The sequence below is a fragment of the Botrytis fragariae genome, assembly GCF_013461495.1.
Source record: "Botrytis fragariae strain BVB16 chromosome Unknown tig00000001, whole genome shotgun sequence".
Classification (NCBI taxonomy): domain Eukaryota; kingdom Fungi; phylum Ascomycota; class Leotiomycetes; order Helotiales; family Sclerotiniaceae; genus Botrytis; species Botrytis fragariae.
Genome location: NW_023500987.1, coordinates 2,883,324 through 2,908,425, shown reverse-complemented (window position 1 = coordinate 2,908,425; position 25,102 = coordinate 2,883,324). Strand labels below are relative to the sequence as shown.

The 25,102-nt window shown below is 44.4% G+C and overlaps 7 protein-coding genes across 7 annotated transcripts; 3 read left to right on the top strand and 4 right to left on the bottom strand.

Moving 5' to 3' along the window:
• Positions 1 to 124: 124 nt before the first annotated feature.
• Positions 125 to 1,874, bottom strand: Bfra_000897 (putative diacylglycerol o-acyltransferase protein; the record flags this gene model as incomplete). Its single annotated transcript, XM_037331341.1, has 3 exons — positions 125 to 610; positions 660 to 1,493; positions 1,545 to 1,874. The coding sequence occupies 3 exons, from the start codon at positions 1,872 to 1,874 to the stop codon at positions 125 to 127; spliced, it is 1,650 nt and encodes a 549-aa protein (XP_037197674.1).
• Positions 1,875 to 3,227: 1,353 nt separating this feature from the next.
• On the bottom strand, positions 3,228 to 5,381 carry Bfra_000896 (putative zinc finger protein crol gamma protein; the record flags this gene model as incomplete). Its single annotated transcript, XM_037331340.1, has 1 exon — positions 3,228 to 5,381. One exon carries the CDS (start codon positions 5,379 to 5,381, stop codon positions 3,228 to 3,230), a length of 2,154 nt encoding a protein of 717 aa, XP_037197673.1.
• Positions 5,382 to 8,913: 3,532 nt separating this feature from the next.
• On the bottom strand, positions 8,914 to 9,708 carry Bfra_000895 (putative phosphoglycerate mutase protein; the record flags this gene model as incomplete). Its single annotated transcript, XM_037331339.1, has 2 exons — positions 8,914 to 9,583; positions 9,662 to 9,708. 2 exons carry the CDS (start codon positions 9,706 to 9,708, stop codon positions 8,914 to 8,916), a joined length of 717 nt encoding a protein of 238 aa, XP_037197672.1.
• A 632-nt stretch (positions 9,709 to 10,340) lies between these two features.
• Bfra_000894 (uncharacterized protein) lies at positions 10,341 to 11,528 on the top strand (the record flags this gene model as incomplete). Its single annotated transcript, XM_037331338.1, has 1 exon — positions 10,341 to 11,528. One exon carries the CDS (start codon positions 10,341 to 10,343, stop codon positions 11,526 to 11,528), a length of 1,188 nt encoding a protein of 395 aa, XP_037197671.1.
• Positions 11,529 to 15,406: 3,878 nt separating this feature from the next.
• Positions 15,407 to 18,480, top strand: Bfra_000893 (putative kinesin-ii 85 kda subunit protein; the record flags this gene model as incomplete). Its single annotated transcript, XM_037331337.1, has 2 exons — positions 15,407 to 16,271; positions 16,325 to 18,480. The coding sequence occupies 2 exons, from the start codon at positions 15,407 to 15,409 to the stop codon at positions 18,478 to 18,480; spliced, it is 3,021 nt and encodes a 1,006-aa protein (XP_037197670.1).
• Positions 18,481 to 20,790: 2,310 nt separating this feature from the next.
• Bfra_000892 (uncharacterized protein) lies at positions 20,791 to 21,552 on the bottom strand (the record flags this gene model as incomplete). The annotated part of the gene is made up of 3 exons (XM_037331336.1): positions 20,791 to 20,984; positions 21,320 to 21,440; positions 21,538 to 21,552. 3 exons carry the CDS (start codon positions 21,550 to 21,552, stop codon positions 20,791 to 20,793), a joined length of 330 nt encoding a protein of 109 aa, XP_037197669.1.
• A 940-nt stretch (positions 21,553 to 22,492) lies between these two features.
• On the top strand, positions 22,493 to 24,357 carry Bfra_000891 (uncharacterized protein; the record flags this gene model as incomplete). Its single annotated transcript, XM_037331335.1, has 2 exons — positions 22,493 to 23,299; positions 23,371 to 24,357. 2 exons carry the CDS (start codon positions 22,493 to 22,495, stop codon positions 24,355 to 24,357), a joined length of 1,794 nt encoding a protein of 597 aa, XP_037197668.1.
• Positions 24,358 to 25,102: the final 745 nt, after the last annotated feature.

The following is a 25,102-nucleotide window of genomic DNA, read 5'->3' as shown; positions in this document are numbered from 1 at the left end:
TAATCTCGATGTGTGAAGTTGAGTGCTAAATAATATTATTTGTACATAGAAGCGAATCCTTTTGCGCCGAGAAGCATGCCAAATCCCAAGATGCTATGAAAAGAAACCTTCAGAAAGCAAAGCTTCATTCAACGAGCTGGAGCTCATTCTTTCTGTTAGGAGCAAAATCGTCCTTCCATAAGTCCCATAGCCTCTCAAGTTCCGTCACATATTCCTCGTGAACGCGATCAATATCTTGTTGTTCTGGAGTTTTAGATTGAATTACTTTGATAGGCCGGCCGACGACAATATTTAAAGGCCTTCGATATGGCATGAGGCCGACATCGTAGTTGAAGACACCTCTAGCATGAAAGAGGGGTATGGTGAATCCCATCAATTTCTTGACCAGTAATTGGAATTTGTGGATCCATGGGTGTGAGTCGGCTGAAAATTGATCATAAAGATCATTCTCGCCAAATGCTAGAACCGGAACCAAGTCTGCACCAGTTCGGATGGCCATCTTGACGAAACCCTTGCGACGCTTGAGGACCAATCTGAGACTGTATGGCTGTGCATCCAGTGACTCTGCTGCGCCCCCAACAACAATAGTAATTGCGCGACCCATACCCTCCTAGTTTGATAGTTAGCATCTGATCACGAATATGATTGCTCGAATATACCTTGTTTGGCCCGCCCTTTGAAAGCAGATTCTCGCAAGATTCTTTAGATACAGACGCAAGCCCCATTGCCAAGGCATATTCACGATATAGCGGTATTCTGAAATTGGTATCTAATGTGAGAAGTGTATTCTTGATACCTGGGAAGAGCTGAGAAAATCCAAGAGCTTCGGTGGCAAAGGCGGCGAATGCCCCATGGGAGATTATACCATGGGGATGATACCCGAAGATATATTTCCTCGTGGGCGGTAGCTCTTGAGTTCTGTGTAACCGGGCTGGAAAGTAAGATGCAAATAATGACCACACAGGTAACGATCGGAAGAAATTTGAACGATGGCTCAAAGTCCCGGATATTGAAGCCTTGGATGTAATGAGGTAGATCATATACGGGATCAATATTGGCCAGAAAAGGGGTATCGCACATAGAAAAAAGAACATTGATACAAAAATGGCAATGCAGAGTGTATGAAACAGTACCACCAAGGTTTGAAGTCTGCGTTGAAGTGGAACATTCATTGGGGCCCATCGAATGCCGCTCGTATGCCATCTTTGTCCAGCTTGTCTCCCGCTAACCAGTTTTTCGTCTTTAGACTTTGGAGCCTCATTATGGTCTCGTTGGAGTTGTTTTTCGTAATCCTCCGAGGGCTTCACACTAGTGAGCTTACTACCATTTCGTCCGCCTTCGAAGATGGCCGTGTTATGCTTGGTATTGCTTTGAGCATCCGTCATCGTATTTGTGTTCGGGTCCTGACCATTCTCATGGCTCCCATTTGATTTCTGGGAAGATGATTTTCGATGCCTGTGTCGAGGAGGGCTTTTCGGAGTATCGTCGAGGCCCTGGAATGTTAGTTTTCAGATCAAACATTGGAGGCTCCTTCCAACACAAACCGTTGCCGAGTACTCTCTTTTCGACTCCTGCCTATCGAAATTTGGTCTGGTATCCTGTTTGTCGACAGATTTGGTAGAATCCGAACTATTCGTATCCACGATCCTCAGAACCGATACTTTATGCTGAGGTCCATTTTTGCCCGAGCCATTTGTATTCAGGGCTGTTTGCCCATTCACGCCATTCTCTTTATTTTCATCATTTTGATTGCTTCCATCATCCGGCAATTCTGGTGTTTCCTCGGCGGCATTGGCATAACTTTTGGGTGGAAGGTGTAACTTTTCGCGTACTTCTGGCAGAGCAGGCTCTGAACCCAACGTTGGTCCTGGCATTGTAATGAATGCTCCCCGTCGCGAACCGTATAGAATCAATCGATATCTCAAAAAGACAAGCAAGTAAAACAGATGCACAGAATACTAGTTGATTAGAAAAGAAGGACCTCCCGTATTTCAACGCGGATATCTAATAAGTAGTCCAGTTTCGCATTGACCAAAAATAACTCTAGACTATGACGTGCCTTTCTTTGAACGGGATTGAGAAAAAGGAAGCTTGGCTTCAAGTATCGATGAAAAAAAAAGCGGTACACTTAATTAGCTAAACAAACCCATACGTTAAGAACACTGAATATTTGACACGCAATAGAAATGCCGATATCTATACGAGTAAAACAGAAAGTAATGCTATAATTAACTAACAGATGCTATATATATTCGTAATTTTTATAAATCGAAATAATGATTTTTTGATTTGATGCAGAATATAGAAGAGCGTAGTTCTTAGCTGTTCCTTTCCTGCTTGTCCAGAAGAAGCCTGGTATGCTAATGAAAATCGTGGAGCTGCCCCACTGATGGTACAATACATTCAGTTCGTACCTGAACAAGCCACAAGCCGTCATGTCCACCCATGCCATATGCCTGCATATAACCTTTTTGAATCCATAGTGAAATCCAAAATAGATTAAATTTGTTTGCACATCTACTTATTCAATGGTTATTGATTCGAAACTTCAGACCTCGAAAGACCAGAAGCATCTAATAAACTCTTTGTGTAAGCAAACCCATGACAAGTTTCTATTATCTTCCTCTCATTCTTCTACCCTCGGTTCTACCCTCGCTCAATGCTTGTCTATACTCGAATATCAATATTTTGTCTTAATATCGTAGATTTCACAAGATAAGGGCTTGAAACTGTATAATCATAGCTTGAATCATATTCCAAGAGAGTAGGTCTCCGTCAAATGGTACCTTTCATCACACATTCTAAAAACTCATAACTTGTCAACTTCCGACTCGGCAAAAAATACGTTGAGACCCCAAACCGCTGCGATTCTGTGATTACAGCAAAAATATAAATACATATCTCATCCTTTCCTCAAACCTCTTCCTACCGAAATATCTTCACCATGAATAAAGAGAGAAATAACCCGGTATGCCGACAATGAGAGAAAGCCAGCCAAGTTCTATGAAGAAGTAGTGCTACCATTTTTTGAAAGTCCCGTGAAGACACCTCCCAAAATAAAACGCCTCCTCCACTACAAGAAGTGAAATTCGTGCATAAGGTTCGTAGTCCACGCAAAGCGTATCGTGACCCCAATTTTCGCTACTCAACGCCATGATATCTTTGTACACCACAAGTGATTTTAGTATAGAACAGCTGCGTATACTTGCGTCCTATGGTGATTGTTGCTATGATGTTCCTTGGTTCTGGGAACTCAATTGTCTACGGACAGCAAGAAGCTCCTCTGACAATTGGTTCACCTTCTCATCCTGAGCCTTAATCTTTTCTTCCTGGCTTTTCTCTTTGGCTTCCATGGCAACTACTCTGTCAGAAAACAGCTTGAGTTTTTCCTCCAACGTATTAACATATGCCCAGACGCCCGAGGCGCCAGATGCAAACAGATTGTTACTACTATCACCGCTCCCTTGATGGCTTGGTGGACCTCGACTTTGGAGAGGGTTGGAAGGCTGGAACAATGAAGTGGGAGATGACGATTGCTGTATTGTTTGCTGCTGCTGCTGCTGCTGCTGCTGCTGAGAACCCTGTTGACTATTTCCAGGGCTCTGTTGATTGGATAATTGACTTGTTAAAGTAAATCTTGTATCAGGAGGGGCTAAGCCAGCTAGAGCCGGGAGTTTGGGGCCCTGTGCGCTGTGTGGAGATGGTAAAGACATTCCGGGAGGTGGACTCCTTCCAGACTGATGACGACCAAAGTGCTGTTGCTGAAATTGGGTGGTCAAGCTGGGTGATCGTTGTCTGGTGATTGAGGCAGAATCGTGGCCAAGCTGGTGTGAATGCATACCAGCGGGACTTAGTGGCTTAGGACTCTCGGTTATACCACTTTGGGAGAACATCGAGCCAGGACTAGTGCCGAGAGGCATAGATGAGACACTGTTGCTTGGTGTGTGCATACCAATAACATTATTCTGCATGCTGGGTGATGTAGCGGAACTAGAAGAACCTACGCGATCCGTGCCGGGTGGATAAAGACCTGTGGGAGCATTTTGTCTCTGCCCAGCAGGAGGATAGGTGCTTGGAGTACGTGAGTGAGAGCCGTAACTATCTTGGCTCCCAGTGTTACCAGCCACATGCTGTGCTTTGATACTAGGCAGACTAAACCGCCGGCCGTCTTCTTCAGACATCTCTACTTCGTTGGGATGGGGATTGCCATTCGTATACATTATTCCGTCCATTCCATTATCATCAGCTTCCCCTACATTAGCCCCATCAAATTCGTCGTCCCCTCCGAAGCTTCCCATGCTCGCTCTCCTTCCCGCGCAACCGCCGAGGCCTTTGCTATGACGAGCAAGTGCATCACCGCGCGCGAATTTTCGATCGCATTTTGGGCAAATATGAGGGCGCTCTCCTGTATGTAGTTTCATGTGGCGCTTCAAATCGTGTAACCTACGAAACCTCATTTGGCAAGTTTGGCACACGTAAGGCTTTTCTTGACTATGTGTCAGGAGGTGACTTTTCAGATTATGGTGTCGAGTGAACTCAGTCTCGCAGTAAGGACATTTATGTTTCTTTTGAGAAGGCGACCTTGGTAAGAGTTGCTGGTTTTGATTGGGCATAGGTAAGCTCATCCCTCGAGAAGGATATTGTGAAGGATCCATCTGTGCCAAGTTACCTGGGAACGACATAGATTTGTTCGAGGGCTGCTCATCCATGGCAGCTTGAAGCTGACTGAGACCTGATCGCGCATCTCGGCCATCGGTCTCTAAAGAATTTGTCATGGCCGCCGGACTAGCGACAATTGTAGGACTCGCAGTTGCAGTTTGAGCCGTGCTACCCAAGCTTGCAAGACTTGCCACGCTCGCTGGGCTGGTTTCAGTCCTTTCGTCGAATGGCATAGTTGTTGGAATTGTCAGTGCATTTGCAGCTGCGGACATGCCCTCACTCATAGTGGTTGCAGCGATGGGAGCGTCTTGCGGTCTGCTCACGTTGACTCCTCCTCCGCCCAACAGAGACGCGATAGCCTCATGACCGGGATTTTTGCTCATGGCACCGGTTTGACTTTTCTGCGCTTCTTCCTTCTTCCGTCGCTCGTCTTCAAAGGCCGCTGCCCCGGTGAGCGGCGCAGCAGGGAACACGGGCGAGAACGTGCCGCCGAATCGCGGTGCTTTTGCAGGCGAAACAACCAGCCCCGCGTTCGCGATTGATGTAAGACTTGTCGTCGGAGGTTGTGTTAGATCTGCCCGACTTCGTTTCAAAGACCTTGGTCTAGTATTGTCGGATTCGGGATGACTTGAAGTTGCAGGAGAAGATTTAGTGGCGGGGTCTGATAAGTTCGCGGCAAAACCTGGTACGGTCGCGGAAATTGTTTCTTGCTCGGAGGCCATGAACTCGATATATTATAATGGGTCAAAAATTGACGCTTTAATTCACTGATTCTTGATTCGCGATCTCGATAACGCTCGTGATGTAATCAAGCTCTCATATCGAGTCTTCACTACCGGATTGTAAATTGTTGCGAGGCTAGTATTTCTGCTGGATCATAAGGCTTCTGTAGAGAATTAGAAACGATCGCCTCACGCTCTGCAATTGACATGATGAACCTACGGCTTTAGCGATCTGATGGTATATTGAATCTGGGTATAATGAATAAATCGCAAACGGTGTTAAACGACGTAATTATCCAGGGCTACGAGGGCTGCTATCTCGCTGAACATAATCAGACAGGCTGGACAACATTCAAGTAGATAAAGATAATAAATGATACAGGTTCAAAAATCGAGAAAGTGGTGAAATTGATGAATTGAGAAAGCCGAATGTAGAGCACTGGGAGCTGCTGACTTTCCTGCGTACACTGCAATGAATCTGATGGATGAACAAGAAGTAGTAGAAGTTCTGAATAGAAAATAAAGCTGAAGGTTGATTGCGCCTCAATAGAACTTCCAGGTTAGCGCCACTCTTTTGCGATCAAGTCTCTTTCAAGGCTTAGCTCCTTCTTGCCTTAAAACATGCTTTTTTTTCCCTTTCTATTGCTGACTCTATCAAATAATACTTTACTAGGTAGGTACCTGCCATCAGTGTGAATCATACGGTTTGATGAATTTTCATGTTCATATGTGTTATTGTGTACTCTTTGTGTGTGCAAATACTAGGTAGGCATGTAAAATTACCTACCTAGGCACTCAGGAACTCTAATGAGAAATTACCTTCTACAGGTTAATAAGTATCTATCGATGCTTTGAGTCTAGCATTGCATTTACAAGAGCTGAGACTTACAACACTCAGCCAGACCTTACGGTACAGAGGTAGTAATCACCTTGCACGAAGCATTCACGCCTAGTAGGGTAGGATGAAGAGTAGCACATAGGTAGTGGGTAGTAGGTAGCAGGTAGATGGTAGTAGGTAGTGGCCCCTTCAATGCCTCTATGTGGGCGGAAAAAGCGATAGACCAGCTCACCCAAGAAGAACCACACCTGGGTGTCTTGAAAACACAGATTTCGATAGTTTATGATCACATCAGTTTACATGCAAATGTAAAGAATAGATTTAAAGCTTATAACTTTATACCACTGTATTCATTCAACTTGTGATCTGAAATATTGATTGTTTGATTTGATAACAGATATGGACGAGAGCACCTAGGTATATATGTATGCTTGTTCCGGTTTTCGGTTGTGGGTTCTACTGGCGCTTCCATTACCTACTTACTTGTCATCTATCAGCTGGTCGGTGATCATTTGAAGCATGTATGGCGTCGGCTTCATGTGGGCAAATTATCGGGATAGCAAAGCTAAATCTAATGAGGTAAAAACTAGGGGACGTATCGATCTGATTGGAGGGTCTTCAAGATGTTTTACTTTCCTCGTTCTTTTCTTGACTTCCTCAGCCACATTAATTCTTGTCTCATCTTCACGTATAGGGTCCACCTCCGTATAAAGTTCACCTCGCCATAGATATAAATCTTGTGAATTCTCGGCACTTGAGCCTCAAGATACCACATTTACCTACCTCCAACAGTTAAAGATTGATGAATATTGTGTGAGTATCGTCGACTGGCCAGGTAGGTATATCAAATTCTGACTCTCTCCATCTGTATGAAACAACCGGGCCTCACACCAAAACTGGTTTCCCAAACCCTCGAGTATCAAATTGGATCTGGAATGGTAAAATATTTGATTGTCAAAATCCGGATTGGATCATTAAAACGTATTATAACATAAAGTTTGCTTAATATAACTTATTTCGTCCATCGCGTGACTATCTCCAGACACTGCGTGTACACACTGGGGTAGATATATCATGTAATCGGCATACTTAAAACAAAAACTTACTCAGAACACAACCCTCCCTCTGAAGTCTCTGTATTCATTCCTATTCCTTCCCTTCTCTTCCACACCGCAGTAACTTCTGTTCACCTCCCAATTCTGCTCTTAAAAGCTCATTAAATCCACAAATTGATTGACCATTGGACGAACAACTTATGGGTGTAGTCAGTCCATGACAAAGGACGTCAGCCACGGCTGAAAATACGACAACCTTGGCCAATTGATCTACGCCGGTTGTCGCCTCCCTGTAGAGCACTGCCTTAGGTCTTGACACTACATCTCAAAATACAGGTCCGAGGTATGACATAACATCCCTCAGAGGGAGTCAACGAGATGACAAGATTGTTCAACGCCGATTTCGATAACCCGGAGTATTTGTTCCATCATTCTGGGGAGATATCGATCAAAATGACGTTAACCTGATCAACAGGCATGGCGATAGATTAACGGAAGGATGATTGAGCATTTATAGATTGCTCTAGATTCTCCATCTTCGTTGTTATTTGCATCATAAAAGGCACCAGCCACACACAACATTGTAGAAAAGTGTTCATATTCCTGTTTCTTGCTTGTAAATGACATAACTTCACAGATTCTCACAATCTCCCGATCCACTAAATGCTGCAATACAGGGCGCACGGCTTTCTGTGCTTTCCACATCATCATATCTACTGCAGTTGTCTAATTTAGTTAATCTCTACATATTCTGTCTTCGTAGCAAAGTCACATGACATGCCATATCTGTGATCTTGCATGGATGTGGAGTTGAGAGAGAGTTAGCACTGAGAAGTTTGAAATATTTTTGGATGCCAAATTGAACAATTTGGAATATAGATATGGCATGAAAGGAAAATCCGATCTTGCTCCGAATGAACGGAGGGACACACTTAAGGAGAAGTGATAACATCTCATGGAACGATTGGGTGAGGGGCCTTGGTTTGGTTCCTTTAATCGGTAGAATAATGAATCCAAAATCGAGTTTGAGATAGTAGCCCCCCTCCCCTTTCAATCACTTCGAGATCGCTAATCATGATTACTATGTCTTCCTCTCACGAGTCACGACCCATAGAGAGCCTTTTCATGATATAGAAGATCATCTATTCAGCCCAGTAGATAAATGATCAGATATTCCACTCTCGAAGTATAAATGGTTCTCAGCAGCTGACTCGGGGCCTATGGAAAATACCAATTCCTTCAAATGCATTTCTCATGACTAGCATGATGTTATACTAGGAAGAGAGATGGCGAGAAAGGAGAAATGGTACACAAAGAAGCCAAGAAAGATCACGAGAAGAAATTCGGCTAGTCACAGCTTCTGATCTGCGTTGCTAACAGAACACAAGAAAGGCCTCAAGAAATGATTGAGACATTCCAGGAATGCTAGGTATACTTCCTTGTTTAGATATGGTCGGAGAATTGGGGCACTGGTAGCTTGAATAACCTATTTCGGACAAGAGATTTGTTTGGGTATAAGACTATGGTAGCGAGTCATACTTCCAAAGGCTGGTTGAATCAGGTGGTTCAGAAGATGGTTGATCTTCAACATCATCTCAGCAGTGCATAACTTCCTTCAACTTAAGCTTACACACTCAAGCTACTCTGGAACCTCAGTTGTTGCTTCTCCAATGACCTTTTCAATCTCACTAGGACAATCATCATCGGTCATTCTAAAGGTTCCCTTTGGGCTCTTCCCTAACCCTCCGCCCTTGGATTCGGTGACTTCCCTTTCCACAAGCTCAGCGTTTTCTTGTCTATCGCCACCAGCAAAATCGAAAACTCGGTAGTCCGCATTCTCATATTGCCTGTAGCTGACGCAAGTCCGGAGAAACGCCGAATGAGAAACTACAGCAATAACCTTCTCTGGACGTTGCTGTAACCATTTCCTAGCGGCAAGTCCTCGTCTTGTCAGAGCATCCTTTGAAAACTCATACAGACCAGATTTTTCTGGAAACAGTGGATCAACAGCTGACCAGTCAAATTGTGGCCACTCCTTCTCCATTATCTCTATGGGCGTTCCTGTATCACATGGCTTGTCTGAGTTCTCCTGCCATTCAGGTCGAAGTATAACGGGAACACCGCCCTTCATCAACCAGCCCAGGCCTTGCTGTGCTGTTTGCAAAGTCCGTCTCATGGGGCTCACCACAATGAGATCAATTTCCCGAGCCAGTGGAACTTCATGCTCAAGATGGCTAGCCAATTCGTCACATTGTGTCCCGAAGCCAAGATCGGTCAACGCCGGGTCATGTAGCTCATAGTTGCGTGCCCTAAAAAATCAGCCCAGGTCACAAATTATGTTACAGGATGACTTATGAGACACATCTTGTGCAATGTTAGCCAGAAACCGTAATGTAATTGAGTCTTGTTGACTGACTGTGAAGTGCTTGTGCATGCCTAATCAAAATGATTGTTGGAGGCATCTTGCAATACGGTAATCAAGTGTATTTAAATAGGTATTGGTAGATATTATTGATAAGGTGTTACACAAGGAACGGAGAGATGAGTAAGCTTTGAGTAAAATAGGTGAAGAAGAGTTTGTATGCTAGGTTATCCTGTGGATAGAAAGATAGGTCGGTGTATATAGTTAGGTGAACAAGGGAATGTTGTTCACTCATACAGTCATAAGCAGTGAATGTTGATGTGGTGAGTACGTGGAGTAGCATGCAATGTTAGTCATCGATGTCGGTCAGCTTTATTCCGATTGCTAGCTTCACAAAGTAGTCAAAAGAGAGACAAGAATTGATATTTTGATCTCAAATCATGATGTTAATGTGTAAATTTCGATATTAAAATGTATGAGAGGTCTAATTAATGATTCATTTCATCTGGAATATTGCAAAGAGTAAGTTTGCTTCATGTATCTTCTATTCCGTGCATATGAAGGCTAGCTGCAAGGCTAACCGATAAGGATAAGCAAGGAGGCAGTACAGGGCAAGCTATGTGATTATGTTGAAGTAGGTAGTGGCAATTGTCTTTCTTTCAACTTTACCATCACGCAGTACGGAATTTTGATCTCTTCCAACCATGAGTCTGTATCGTTCTGCTGCACTCTCGAGTCGAATCAAAAAGTCTACCCCATCATTGAAGCGAAGTTCATCCTCCCCCTTCTCTTCCCTGCCCAAAAGAAAACCTCTACGACGATCCAAATCGAAAGTAGACCGTGATGATGATGAAGAAGAAGAAGAGGAGGAGGAGGACTTTTTTGATGATAAGCTTGACGATGTAGGTCTGGTCAAAGCTCTTGCAACCGATCTCACCTTACGGGATGTTGCGCAAGCTATTCAACATATCAAGGGTAGGATGTGGAATCATATGCCAGTGCAGAGGAGTGGTATGAATTCAACACGAATCGCGGAGGTCCTCAACTACCGGGACTCGTTACCAAATGTTGTCACTGTCTCACATGTTCAAGCTTTACTAAACTCTCCCACTGCTGTTGAACGGGAGATTGTAGAATTAGTACATGGAGGGGCGATAAGAAAAGTTGTTGTCGGCGGGAGAGGAAGCCTTGGGGAACTTTTGATATTGGTGAAGGATTTAGAGATCATGATAGGGAGAAGCAACCTCAAGGCTTCTTCAAAAAAGGACTTGAAGAAGCTACTATGTGAAAACCCTACCGCGCTGAAGTTTCCTAGATCCCAGTTCACGGAAGAAAGCGCTCACGAATTTATACATGCTGGATTCCTTACCTCGTCAACGACCAATTATACAGTCACAGACCATTTCTCGAGGCCAGGTGACGGTTCAAAAGGAACCCTCACTTCGCTAGACAGTATTTCAAGGGCAGGTTCTGGATCTCTAGCTGCCGTTGGTGGTGAAGGGGCTGTTCATGCTTCTGGAGGGAGTGGAGGCGGTGCTCGATTGTCGGGAAAGGGTGATTTCACCTTTTCCCTTCCAGCAACAGGACAATTTCTTAAACTGTTGGGTAATGCCCGTGCTCACCTCGTGTCTTTGCTGTCCAAATCGAAGTATCGTGAAGCACCCGAATCTCTTCTACGACAGCGGTGGGACGGTGGAATCGAAAAAGACGAAGGAACCAGCGCGGCAAAGAGGCATAGAGGAGAATTCTCTGGCGTTCTTCCCGGCAAAACTAGGAAATGGAAGCAATTCTATGGAATCTCGTTTGAATGGATATTGGCAGAGTGCGTCGGTGCAGGCTTGGTTGAAGTCTTCGATACTAGGAGCATTGGGAGGGGCGTACGCGCATTATAAATATTCCATGAAGAATCTGGAGTCTATCTGGAATACCGTGGATTGATCTTCATCCTTCGCGATCACTGTTGTTTAAAACTCCAGATGGAATTAGATTGTTCGAATCTACAGGGAGAAACATTCCCTGGTCTAGACTGGCATAAGTTTGGTAAGCTCCATATAATGTATAAAATTCATATCAAATGCGGAGATCACCAGTGGGTGGAGTTCACTACTGCATGTTCAGCAGCGGAGCATTTTGAATGAACAGTGCTCAGGTCTCGGGGGTATCAATTTCTCTCCTGTTCAAGGCTTGTCGCATACAAATAAGCATGCGATGCAAGAAATAAGTTGGATATCAAGTAAACCTCACACATAATCAATGTTCTAATTCGAATTTGATACTTAAATGTTTTCAATGTTTCAACTCAAATTCAACAATCAAATGCTTTTGGTTTAAACTTTCACATCAGATTGGGTAATTATCGAAGCATTTATTTGGAAATCCATTGTGGTATGTTGAAGTATCAAGGTGTCATAGCAAAATGCAACTCACTGTATTGCTTATATTCGCCATCTACCCCATATGTATCAAATACACTTCCCACTCTTAAACCATTTCCTTTGGTCACTCAAAGCCTTGGGGAAATGTAAAAGATTCAAAAGCGTCTCCCACCTTGTAATCATGGCACGGATTGGGGCTTTTCTCATTTGTGACCCCTGTGCTTCCTTTCAACCCCTGAGCTTCTTTTAATATTGCCCCTCACACGGGTAATTTTGGCAGAGTTTGGTGAACCTATTATCGATATGAGATCAATCACATAGACGGACATGAAGGTTAGGTCGAACGTGCTGGGTGGGGCTGAAATCATCAAACGGTATTTCACATTCTGTGTCTAACCAATCCATTTCAAAGCTGGTATGGGGGAGAGGGAGCTTTGGATAGGGTATTAGAGGCAAGTAGCCTTAAAGCAAATATTATAGCTTAGGTACTTAACTCCTTCTTAACAAGACATGTTTGAGAGCTGACATGCTGCCATGCCACCAAAACGTACATTGTTTTATGGTGGGTGCAAAGATAAAAGGGCATCACTACATCGTATGTAAGAGATATCGATTAATGAACATCCTTTCAGAAAAGTACCGGCATGCATGGTGTACGATTGTAAGCATCTTTATCTGGGGTTAATGAAGGGCTTATTATTATTAGTACACCTCTGTCTGGATCATTCATTGGAGGATGTAGGTCTGGGGTTAAGTGAGATCTTCCATAGATGGTGTGTTGAGAAATATTTCTTCCTAAATGACAAAAAGCAACTGAAATTCGGAAATGGCACACGTATTAGGTAGTAAGTAGCATCACATCATCTAATTGATGAAAGCAAAGCAAAGCAAAGCAAACCTTACCTTGGAAATCTTCGATACAGATGAATCTTCAGTGAAGAGTGTTGCATTGTGATTCTGTACAGTGAATCCTACCGCACGCACGAGAGGACGATCATGTCGTTATGTCGTTGTATCGTTTTCTCGTTTTCTCGTTTTTTTCTCTCGGGTTTACCATCTCCCGATAAGTATGCCATACCATTGACCAATCAAGGTCTGCCTATCTAGCTGCTGCCCCTTCATCCCTCTTGTCTGTATAGAGTAAGTAAGGTCTTGTCCTACCTCTAGTTCCCTTCCTAGTAGTTCCTGCCCAAATTTGATCAATTTCGATAAGGATATCTAGGGTAACGAGGATAGGTTCAATAGATTCCCAAGAGAGCAGAGATTGCCCAAGACGCTCCACACCATCCCCGAAGTAATCATCAATTTATATTATTTTCCTCCAGATTATTCGTGAGGCCCGGTGAGGGAAGTTAACTTATCCACACACTTCCTCCTAGGCCCATGGAAAAACACGAAAGAAGGAAGGACATCTTTGCGGCGTAAAAAGACAATAATATAATAATTCCTTCCCCAAAATATCCACGAGAGACAAAAGTTCCGAGCTTTAAAGTTTTTCTATTCTCGAGACTCGAGTACGAATCAGCGACGAGTAATGGGTCCAGGCTAGATAGGCGACGGTGGAGGGTGGTGAGTACATGGTAACCATTATATCATCTCGTGCAATTGATAGGGGAGAAAAAAACAAAGCGAGAAATCAAGAATTAAACATCCTAAATTACCATGACCTTTTACGTTTTCTGTATGTTCTGCATTTCGCTCTTTACCATATTGATCCCTAGACAGATAACTCACAATCTACAAGGGACCGAGTAGGTAGTCAGTCCCTTTTGTTTTTCTCTTCCTCTCTCTCTTTCGACCCACCAACTATCCCGATACTGGTAACGAAAAAGTCCACTCATTCACCACCCTTCACGAATCAACCATCTACCCTGTTCAGGTCAACGGTACATTTGCCTTCCCCTTGCAACCTTGTAGTACAATCACCCATCACCCATCATCCTTCACCCATCACCCATCGCCCATCGCCCGTCAATCACCCAACCCCATGAGTCGAGCCGAGAGAGGAAGTGCATGCTTGATTTCAATGTTGTAGGACATATCCGCACTCACAGAGTTATACAGTAAGTAAGCTCTTTCGTTTCCTCCATTCATAGGACGGAACTCTCTTCTATCTTTCATCACCCCTCTGTTGCATATTCCAATAAGCTTCCGCGCTGCAGCTCTGCATACTCTATGTAACCTTGGGTTTAACACTAAAACGCTACAGAAAAGTACCCGGTACTTGCTTTACTTTGCTTTCCTTACTTTTTTTCGTCCACTCCTCACTTGTTGTACACGTCTGGTTTCGCGTCACTATTCGAAAGCTTCGAACATTTTTTTCTGCCATTCTATCCATCTCTCACGACTGCGAAAAGAACGACGATATCACGATCCTTATTTATGTTCCATACCAATCTCACTCGTCCTCCCATATAACTCGCCAAGTGACGGCTTCCTGCCTTTGTATCACCAAACCTGCGACTATTCCTTCATTTGTCGCCAAATTCACCGTCGGGACTCGAGAGATCTATAATCGATTCACCGTTCACAAACCCAAAACACACGATCTCATATCAAAGAAGATCAGCAACAGAAGATTCTTTTCATCTCTTTCCTACGATTTGATTCCCAGTCTTATCCATTTGCCAATCGCATGAAAAGGTTGGAAGATTGCGGTTCATACTTTCACAAATACCAACCTATTGGAGTCGAGAACCTGCACAGCACTGCTTCTTTTTGTCATAAGCACTGCATCCAAAGACGCCCAACTTCACAAAAAATCCTTTCCAGAAGTCAATGATTCGATCTGGTCTGCTGAATGCATGAACACGATATTACATATAACTTGTCAACGTCTGTTAGTCCTGGGGTAATCGGATAATTACTCTGCACCCAGCATCACTAGCAAAGGGAGCTTGCATATCTTGAGGAATTTTCGAAAAATAAATCTTCGTATCTGGAACATACACATGGTTTTCACATTGGCATCTTAATCTGTAAGGTCATCCCCATATCTGGGATTGGGGCTTGTCCCTTCGAGATAAATTTGCATGATTATCTGATCTTTTATTTTTCTGCCCTGATGTCAGGAAGAGTGCACTGACAATTCAAACAGGTCCAAACGCCCAATCTTGCTAAGGCATATCAGACGGCGTACTATTGGGTTTCATCCACCTTCGAGAGAACGAATAGGGAACTTGGTCTAGATCTTGCAAAGGCAGTGAATTGTTTATTGGTTAACTTCACAAATTGGCTTGTAACCGCAATATTCATTTAGCAACTCTCAACTCAAGAAATTTCCGCAAACGAGTTTCATGGAACTGTAAAATATACAGCTACAAGCCACTAGAAAGCTCGAATCTGGAACTCGAGTGACAAACAACGACCCAGATTGAGCTTCAGAGTCAGTAACAATGGCAGCGACCTTACCACGGGCCTCGAGGCCTTCTTATGGACCACCAACATCAGCACTACCGGCTTTACCTATGCCAAAGACTCGAAAGAGCACGAATGCATTGTCATTGCCCACAGACAGATCGGAAGCCCCAAGTACGCCTAGAAGTGGACTACGAACTCCGTCATCATCTAGCCTTCAACCATTAAGGAGCCCAGGTCTTCCAAAGGCACCCACTTCTCCAGGAGTTAATGCAGCTGGTAAGAGTATAAGAAAAACGATTAGTATCAACGCATTTCCTCAGCCTCCTCGAGGGGGTGTCAGAACAGCGAGTTTACCCCCCAGTCCTTTGTCTGGCGGTGCCGCACCAGGGACCGCACTATCAACAGGAGAGTCAAGTAAAAGGGAATCATCAGAAATCAATCCGACCAATAGTGGTAGCGGGAAACCCCGAAAGCGACCCACGGCAATGGCCAATCCTAGTACACAGACCGCTGTTAATGGATCAATGCCGACCCTACTCAACGGAAGCGGGGACAGTATTTCAATATCCAGCGGTGCTGGGGCTCGAGGATCGGATGGTCTATTAAGCTTACCCTCGCCTCCTCAAAGCCGTAGTTCGTCGGCCCAGGATTCATACTCGACATCTGTGACGACCACCGAAGAGCTTGGAGATGGATTTAGAGGTCGAGAGGGACCTGATGATGCCGATAAAAGATCCTCGAAGCCTGCAGAAGGCAAAGGAAATGTCATTGTCAGCGTACGTGTACGTCCGGATGCGAATAGTAATGGAGAAACTAGCAGGAGTGACGGAGAATGGGTAGTAGATGGAAGGAAATCACTGGTGGCTTACCGCGGGAAGGAAGGCGGCGATTATTACTATGGTAAAGCTATGTTCGACAATTTTTCCAAGCTGAAGATGCTAACACAGTAGCAGACAACGTTTTTTCGCAGCAGGACAATAACGCTAAAGTATATGATGCATCCGCCAAAAGGCTCGTACGGCGAGTAATGGAAGGGTATCACGGCACAGTTTTCGCATATGGTATGACGGGTACCGGAAAGACGTTTTCTATGCAAGGAACAGATAAGATGCCTGGTGTTATTCCTCTCGCAATTACCGACATTTTTTCATATATCCGTGAAACTCCATCGCGAGAATTTCTACTCAGGGTCAGTTACTTGGAGATATACAACGAGAAGATTCATGACCTTTTGAGTGCTTCTACAGGTCCTGCAACGGGCCCAGGAGCTGTTCAAACTGAAGAAATCAAGCTCCGAGAAGATAGCAAGAGAGGCGTGTATGCCACACCACTGAAAGAAGAAATAGTGCAATCTCCAACGCAGTTAATTCGTGTTATCTTTCGGGGTGATCAAGCACGAAAGACTTCTAGTACACAATTTAATGCTAGAAGTTCTCGTAGTCATGCGGTCGTACAGATAGTGGTTGAATCTCGCGAGCGGGTCCCCGGAGGAGCAGCCATGCAGGAAAATAAACGAACAGGAATTAGTCCTGGTGGTGTCCGTGTTTCTACTCTCAGTCTGATCGATTTGGCAGGATCAGAGAGAGCCGCCGAAACGAAAGAACGGCGTACTGAAGGCTCCCATATCAATAAAAGTTTGTTGACCCTTGGAACAGTCATTGCTCGACTGTCGGGGAACAAAGACAAGGATGGCAAACCAATGGACAAGGACGGAAAGCATTTGCCATATCGCGACAGCAAGCTCACAAGACTTCTTCAAGGCGCGCTTTCAGGGGGTTCGCTTGTCAGTATTCTGTGTACAATATCTGTTGGATCTGGAGCAAGTGCTGCCGGACCCAACAGCCATACTAGCGAGACTTTGAACACCTTGAAATTTGCTTCCAGAGCTGCAGCAAATATTGTCAGTCATGCTAAAAAGGCGGAGGATGCGTCGAATGGAGGTGATGGTAATACTAGGGCTTTATTGGAACGATACCGCATGGAAATCGTGGATCTAAAGAAGCAGTTGGATGGCCAGACCAAAGCCAAATTCAACGAGGAGGATCAAGCCCAAAAAGAAGAAGCAAAAGCTCGTCACAACGAGCAATTGATAGAAATGCAGTTGGCTCGAACTGCTCTTAAAGAGAGAATCGACCATCTAAACAGACTGATCCTCAGCTCCAAGTCCACAGGTGTCAATACCAATGGTACCTATTCAGCTTTAAGTATGCGACCTAGGCTATCGATGGGAGCATCAAGTGGCCATATGTCTTCATTATCAGTGCGCTCATCTATGACACCATCCACCATCACATTAGATCGCGCCAATTCGGTCTCTACCATTGGCCGACGACCCAGTGCGCAACGATTATCCGGTACCATCTCGGGCGATCATACATCAATGGAGGACGATGACTCTGGGGGCGAGTATGGAAATGGCAATGCTTCATTGGCAGCGCAGAATCGAGCCTTACAAGCCGACCTTGCAGATAAGACCCGATATTGCCAGACCTTAGAAAAGCGACTGCTACAAGCTCGGCGCTCTAGTCAGTCAAGGACGTCTGTACAATTCGGTAGCAAGTCAAATATAATGGTGGGAGAAGACCATGGGATCTCCAACCTATTGAGAGACAAGGATGCTGAAATTGCGGACTTACGAGCGAGACTCGATGATAAGGACCGCATGTTATCAGCCCTTCGCAGTTCTGCTCGGTCTCGAGACACTGCCGAACGTGATCCTCGCCACAGCCTAGGCCAAGGAATGCCACTGAGTCCCGTCTCAGCTAGGGAATCTCAATTGTTCGACACTAGTCTGACAAGTGCCGGAGGCGCGGCGAAGGTTCTCCCACCCACCGTCCTTCCCCCAACGCCCCTCAAAAACTCAAAGAGTGTAGATGAGATGAGTAAAATGCTTGATGAGATGATACAGGATCGAATTGAGAATGGACAATCGAATAAGGAGGCTAGAGGAAGTATGCGTGCAGGCGAGCGCAAACGAGCGGTGTCAACGGATCCAATTCCTGGAATTGAACCTCTCAAGAGTCCACATCTGAGTTCCAAGGCTCAGCTACATGATTCTGGTGTTGTAGTAACTGATTTCTTCAAAAAGAGTGAGGGGGAAAATCTGTAATCAATATGGGTATGGTTTATGGCGTTATTGGGAGGTTTATTTGTTGTCTATACCCACGTTTACTTTGCTTTCATTTTATTTCCCGGGACTTTTTGCTTATCACAGCATGCTCCTTTTTTATGTGGCAATTGGTGATGGGGCACTTGAGCGGGCTGGTATTTTTGGGAATTATTTCGTTGGGTGGTTGGTGGGACGGATAGTGGCATTTATCTGTCTTAATGTAATAATACGACCAGGGTAGACTTGGGGCCTGGCTGGATGGGCGAACTCAGGAAAAATCATACTTCTGGATCGCTACGGAGGACTTTCTTTTACTACTTGGTTTCGTTTACTTTTGTGCCGGGACTAAATGCACATTTGGGAAATAATCAAATCTTGAAGATGGATTTGTGGATTGATACCAGGAAGGATGCAAACTGATACAAATACAGCATGTCGATACAGCGATGATGGGAATTGTTACGTAGAAAGAATTGAGATGAGATGTTAGTTATGGGTGAGATTGTTGAGTTTAGCGTGCGGTTGCCAGAGCAGAAAGATATCAAGTTAGAGTTAGACGAGTCGCGATTTAATGAATTGATAGAGTCAAAAATATGATTTGACATATCAGAATTTTAGATGGCCGTTTGAATTTAAATGCGGGCATAGACAAGTGAAACGTGATTAAATGTAGTAGCTCTTTGTTTTCGTATCAATGCAAACGGGAAACGAAGCTGGAGCGCGGCAGCCACCAGCCGGTCATTGCATAGTGAGAACAAGTTGCCTCGTTTCTTTTCGATGAGGCACGTTACGGCTTTGGACAGGTTTTGGAGGAATGCCTAATACCCAATGTTTCATACTTGGTGACGAGAATGATAATTCTGAGGATTGTTACCCACCGTGCTTTACTTACGATACTTGTGCTACCGTGACAGCGTCGGCTTCAGCCTCACAGTGACTGTACGTCAGAAGCTGATGGAATCTTACGTTGCGCCGTTGAAAGCAAGCATGTCTGTGTACCTACCTATGGATGGCACCGCCGCGAGGATTTGGTGGGAATTGGGTCTTCTGGATATAGGCTCTGAAGCTGTGGTTTACTTGCGTCATCTTTGTGTGCGATTGCTCCAAAGGCAGTCAAGAGGTTGAAAATAGGTCAATGTCAGAATCACATTCAATATCTTAGAGTATCTAATAGTCCGAATTGTGGTTCAATAATATAAGAGTTTGAATATCTAAAAGCATTCAGAAGTTTGAAAATAGTTTCATGTTTTAATCAGATTGAATATTCCGAGATATATAATACTTCAAATTGCAATTCAACAATATAAAAGTTGCAATCTTTAAAAACAATCAAAAGTCTGCAAGTAGTTCAATATTCTAATGAAATTTAATATCTAAGATGATGGAAATACTCTAATTGCTTCGGGGATTTGATAATCTTGATCGTTGGACTACAGTTCGGACTTGCAATCGTCAAATTTATTTTGGAGAAAAATCATCTCGATTATCCAATCTGTGTTCACATCCTGATCTCCAATGGAGCAGGCAAACGGAGAGTCAAAATTTGTGTTACATTCTGCTGAGCTACTTTCTCGGGGCAAAATGGACATTTCGGAGAGAAAACATTTTCCAAGAAATGTGAATCCCTTTCGCATATCAATTGTGACGATGGTTGGATGAATGATCGCGCGAAATCTATTTCCAGGTCATTCCGTTTCTAGCACGTCTTGTTGGTAGTGTTCCCAGAAAGGGAGAATCGGATGATCAAAGGAGTAGCAATGAAATCCTCCAACAGGAGGATGTCGATGATCCTTCGTGTGACGTTTCCTCAAGGCTTCCGTCGTTCAAACTCCTGTGGAGTGAGGAATGGAAGGAAGGTTGGTTGGATGAGAATTGTAAGACAGCGGAAATTCCGCCACTTGTTATAACCAAGGATGGCACAAAGATGCCTACCTAGGTACTCATGCTTTACGCACAAGTGCTTATGCACGAGACGTACAGAGCCGATTTCGTCCACACGGTACATCTCCTGGGAATTGCCGAGAAGTCGTACGGGGTACGGGGAATATATGTTAAACACGATTTGCGATATGTGAGTGGATGTAGATGGTGGCGTTTTCCTGCTGTGAGTGCTGTGCGAGAATGTGCTCAACTCGAGACGGGCGATTGGAGATCTGTCTAGCAGACTAAGGAGGAGGTGGCATCATAATACGTACTTGCCAGAGGGGAAAATGTTTCAACAAGTTTTTTCTCCGCGATATAACCTTAATTCACGGACGTGAATCTCCTCGTCCTTATCCAAAAGCTTAAGAGAAAAGACTATTCGTAAAATCACATGCAGATTGGATAGTGTAGAATTTTGCTTTTGTTTGGGCTTGTTTGATCTTGATGTTCTGGTGCGTGATTGGTTGTAACGAGCAATCGGACATTTTCATTAGCACGTTTCGGATGCTCAGGGGTCAACGCAATGCACTCTGTAGAGTTCGCGGTTGAACAAGAAAGAGACGTGAGGGAAGCCAAAAATCCTATTTAGGCGAGTTAGAACCCCCCTCCATGATGGGTGGAGAATTTCAGGAAGAGGAGGGAACGAGAAGAGTAACAAAGGTTAAGGGATATGTCATTTATGCTATGTGCAATGTGCACATCCGGTGCCACCAGCTAATCAAGTCAAATCGATATGAGTTCGGGTATTCTCATGTTGCTGATAGGCATGAAAACAAGGTTTTAAGGTTGGATAATATCAATGCTTATGGTTACAAGATCCTGTCTACAGCCTGCCGGTGGCGGCATTTCCCTCAAGCTCCGTACTGTTGCTAAATTGCGGAGTAGCTAATCAGCTCGTTGGTTTCCAGGGTTCAACGAGGTGTAGGCGTTGCTTTGATTGCTCTTGGTATTCTTTTGTTGTAAGGGGAAAATTCATCCAAAGCCCTTCTGAACTCTTGGTGTACGGGAAACATCTGATATTTGGTGAAGGATGATGGCTATTTGGAAAAAAGAAAAGCCAGAAAAGCTTTCGAGTTGAGATGTTGCGACTTCATCTCTTCTTTCTTTCCCTTTAACATTCTCTTTCCCGCTTACCTGTAACATGCACATGGTGCTTAAATCCCTTTTTTTTTGGCCCCACGTTCCATTCCATAAGATTTGACCCCTAGTTCCCTCCGTCAGCCCCATGCGAGAATCTAGCTTCAACCAATAATCATCCATATATGTGCAAAAGTTGATGACCACATACAAGGGCCTTACCATGCAAAAATATCACATCTCTGTCTCAAGTTGATCTCCTTCTGTTCCGGTATCACTGTATCAGATCTTTTCTCGGGTCATGGATATCATCCTGGTTTTCTTTCTTCATCTTAATCACATCTCTTCTTCGCCTCAATCTCATCTGCTGTTCATCCAGTGAATAGTCTCGGATTTACCTTCTCCTGTCTTAAAAGTAAAATGTGGCATGTAGATCATGCATTTTGACTTTGGTACATCACCTCATTGATTCACAAAAGGATACGAAAGATTCCACCTTAGACGTCACCGGTGTCCACCTCTTGGGTCAACTCCAACTCTATGCGCTTCTACATATTCCGGCAATATTCTTCGTTTCGTCTTTACGCGCTTCCGCATCTACTCCACATTTTACTGTTGCCAAGAAACAATATCCATACACTTCAGAAGTACTATATCTTTTGACATATCTCAAATATATTAAAATCTTCCGATTCTGGAAAGCAAACCTTCTTGTTTCGGTTCATATCCGTTGAAGGGTTTACCTCTAAAGAGCCTTCACTTCCTCACCTGTCTCCTTATTAGTCACTTCATTTACTTACCTCGGAAGTTGGAAATTTCTACATGTCACCTACTCAATATTTACTTTTCAAGTGCAGGCACATCTGAGAGCTTCTCTAATAGCACCACAACGCTCCTTTTCTAAGCAACTTTCGCAACTGCATTCTTTTTCGTTTCTTCCTGGCTGTGCCAGTCATTTTACCTCATGGTTCCCCCTCCTCTTGACGTGAAAAAGTCATACACGCACTCAGACATGCTTCTCTCATCACGAACTTCTCCTCGGCTCAGTTTGCGTAAATCTGGAGGGTATGATCCAAACGACCGAGGACCGTCGTCATCTACTTCTTCTAGATTTAGCTTCAACCATTTGATCAAATCGCCCCCGCCTTCACCAAGTCTTCCGGCTTTAGTTCCAAGGCACGGTAAGCCGGCGCCATCACGGACTCCTCGAAAGTGGTTCAGAGGGTTCTTATGGGTTTCTGGCATATTGGGGTTACTTTACTTTGGCTTTACCTCGACATGGCTAGAAAGGCCCATGACGGCAGTAGGGTGGGCAACAGATTCTGGTAATCAGTATGAGATGGTTGGAGAATCAGAATTGCCGGACTTTCCAACACCAGTTATCGTAACAGATAAACGCGGACGATCGAAATGGACGGTTTCCATACCTCCCAATCACGAATTTCCTCTCACTCCCATACAATATGCCGATATATGCGCGCAAAATATGGAAGTCGCTGCCACTGTTGCAGATCTTCATAGCCACGTGCACCGAGAGCATTTCGCACATTATGATTACTACCACGTGGACCAAAACTTCATGGACGTTGCGGAGGCGGAGGCACATGGACTTTTGCCCGGAATTAAGGCGAAGAACAATGTATTGAGGGAAAAAGATGGTTCATTGGTGGGCGAAAATAAGGACGGCTTGATTGATTCAGATATCTGTGACAAGACTCTGACTTTTGTGCTCGAAACGTCGGATGCGGGACTCGGAAAGGGCTTGATGATGCTGTGGACTGCGTTCGGTTTGGCTCAAAAGGAAGGAAGACATTTCTTCGTGGACGACTCAAGATGGTAAGCTTTGAGAAACTAAGCCTCATTTCTTTCCTCGTTACTGACAACAACAAGGGCATACGGCAAATACACAACATTCTTCAAGCCACCTCCGACTCCCAAATGCAGACCCCCACCACGCCACGAAATGCTCCCATGCCCGCATCATGCTCGCCATCTGGTAGTCTCGGCTGCGACCGCAACTCACATCTTGGAGGATCTTTCAACGATTATTTTGAAGACGCGAAAAAGATGGAAGTCTACCGACAAAAGCCTATCTTTGAAATGGCTCGACTCGGGTACGAAGCCCTTTTCCACCTATCCGACGATGACAATAAATACGTGGACAGCAGAGCCGGAGAATTCTCGGCGAAGTCCAAACTAGACCCATCAAATCAACAAGACGGGATGGTCATTGGTATACATGTTCGTCACGGGGACAGAAGGCCATATGAATTCCAATACAAAGACAGCTATATTCCATTGACAGTGTATAGCGACAAAGCACACATGTTGATAAACGAGAAGTTCAATCACTCACTTCCGAATGGGGAGCACGACACTTTGGCCAAAATGGCTAGTGCATTGGTCATTGCCTCTGATGACCCAGATGTTTATGATTCTGAAGAATTCAAAGACGTCTCTAGAGCGCAGGAGCAGATTCGACTAGCATCCAAAAATGCCCTTGATGCAGCCGCTCCTAAACCTAACACTCCAGGGCCAAGAAAATTCGTAGATGATACCGTAGGATGGGAAGGGGGATTCTATGCTGGCATGTTCTGGAGTTTAGGCAAACCTTCGGGAACTCCGAAAACTGCTGTCGAAACCCCTGATACAACATTACCACCTACTACAGAAGCTTTACGATTGAGAGAATTGGTCGGAAGAGCTTATTTGATGGATTTGGCGGTGTTGGGAAAAGCGAGTGACAAGATTGTCTGTACAGTCAGTGCCACGGGCTGCAGGCTTCTTGCCGTGATGATGGGATGGGAGAAGGCGATTGATCAAGGGGGATTCGTCAATGTGGATGGAAACTTCAACTGGAGAGGTGTGGAATGGTGAAAAAGTAGAGCACTTGTCTCCTCTTTCATGCATGCAATTAAATTATTCTTTTGTTCATATTAATACCTCTGGGTAGCGGGATTTTTGGCGTAAAAGCATTGCCCCGGCGTTGGAAATGGAGTTTTGGGCTTTATGGGATAACTCACAATCGTGACGGAGATTAAAGGTAAATGGGAAGCATGCATTGCACGGTGTAGGATTACGTGTTGCATGATACCAGGCTATTGGTTTAGCTTTTTTTATTTATAGAAATCACTTGAATAGTATATTCTTTCTCAATCTGAACTTGTTTCGTATATCCTAGTGATGGCTGCTAAATAGTTCACAAATCATGAAGGAGCCAGTGATGCTTTCTCTGATTGTTCCTTCCTTGGCTCTGGCATATTTGTCGTTTGTGGCTTCTACGACGCAAAGTTGCGCAATCGAGAAGACTGATACCGGATGACAAGCAAGGCATGACAATGTGAATATATATTTCAGTCGTATCTATGCGCTGCCTTCATGAAAGCTCCAGATTGCCAATCTGGGTTGGGATATTCAAAGCATCTGATTGTCAAATTCGAATTGGAACTTGGAAGATATTATGAGACCTGACCTGCAGTCTGAAGTATTGGAAGACGTAGGACTGCTTCTAGAGCAATGAGATTCGGGGGCGCGTTGTACATGTTGTTTGAGGGCTCCTGTGTCTGGGAATGAGAGGGCAGACATAAAGGGGAAATCCCTTGGAACTCTTCATTTTCTTTTA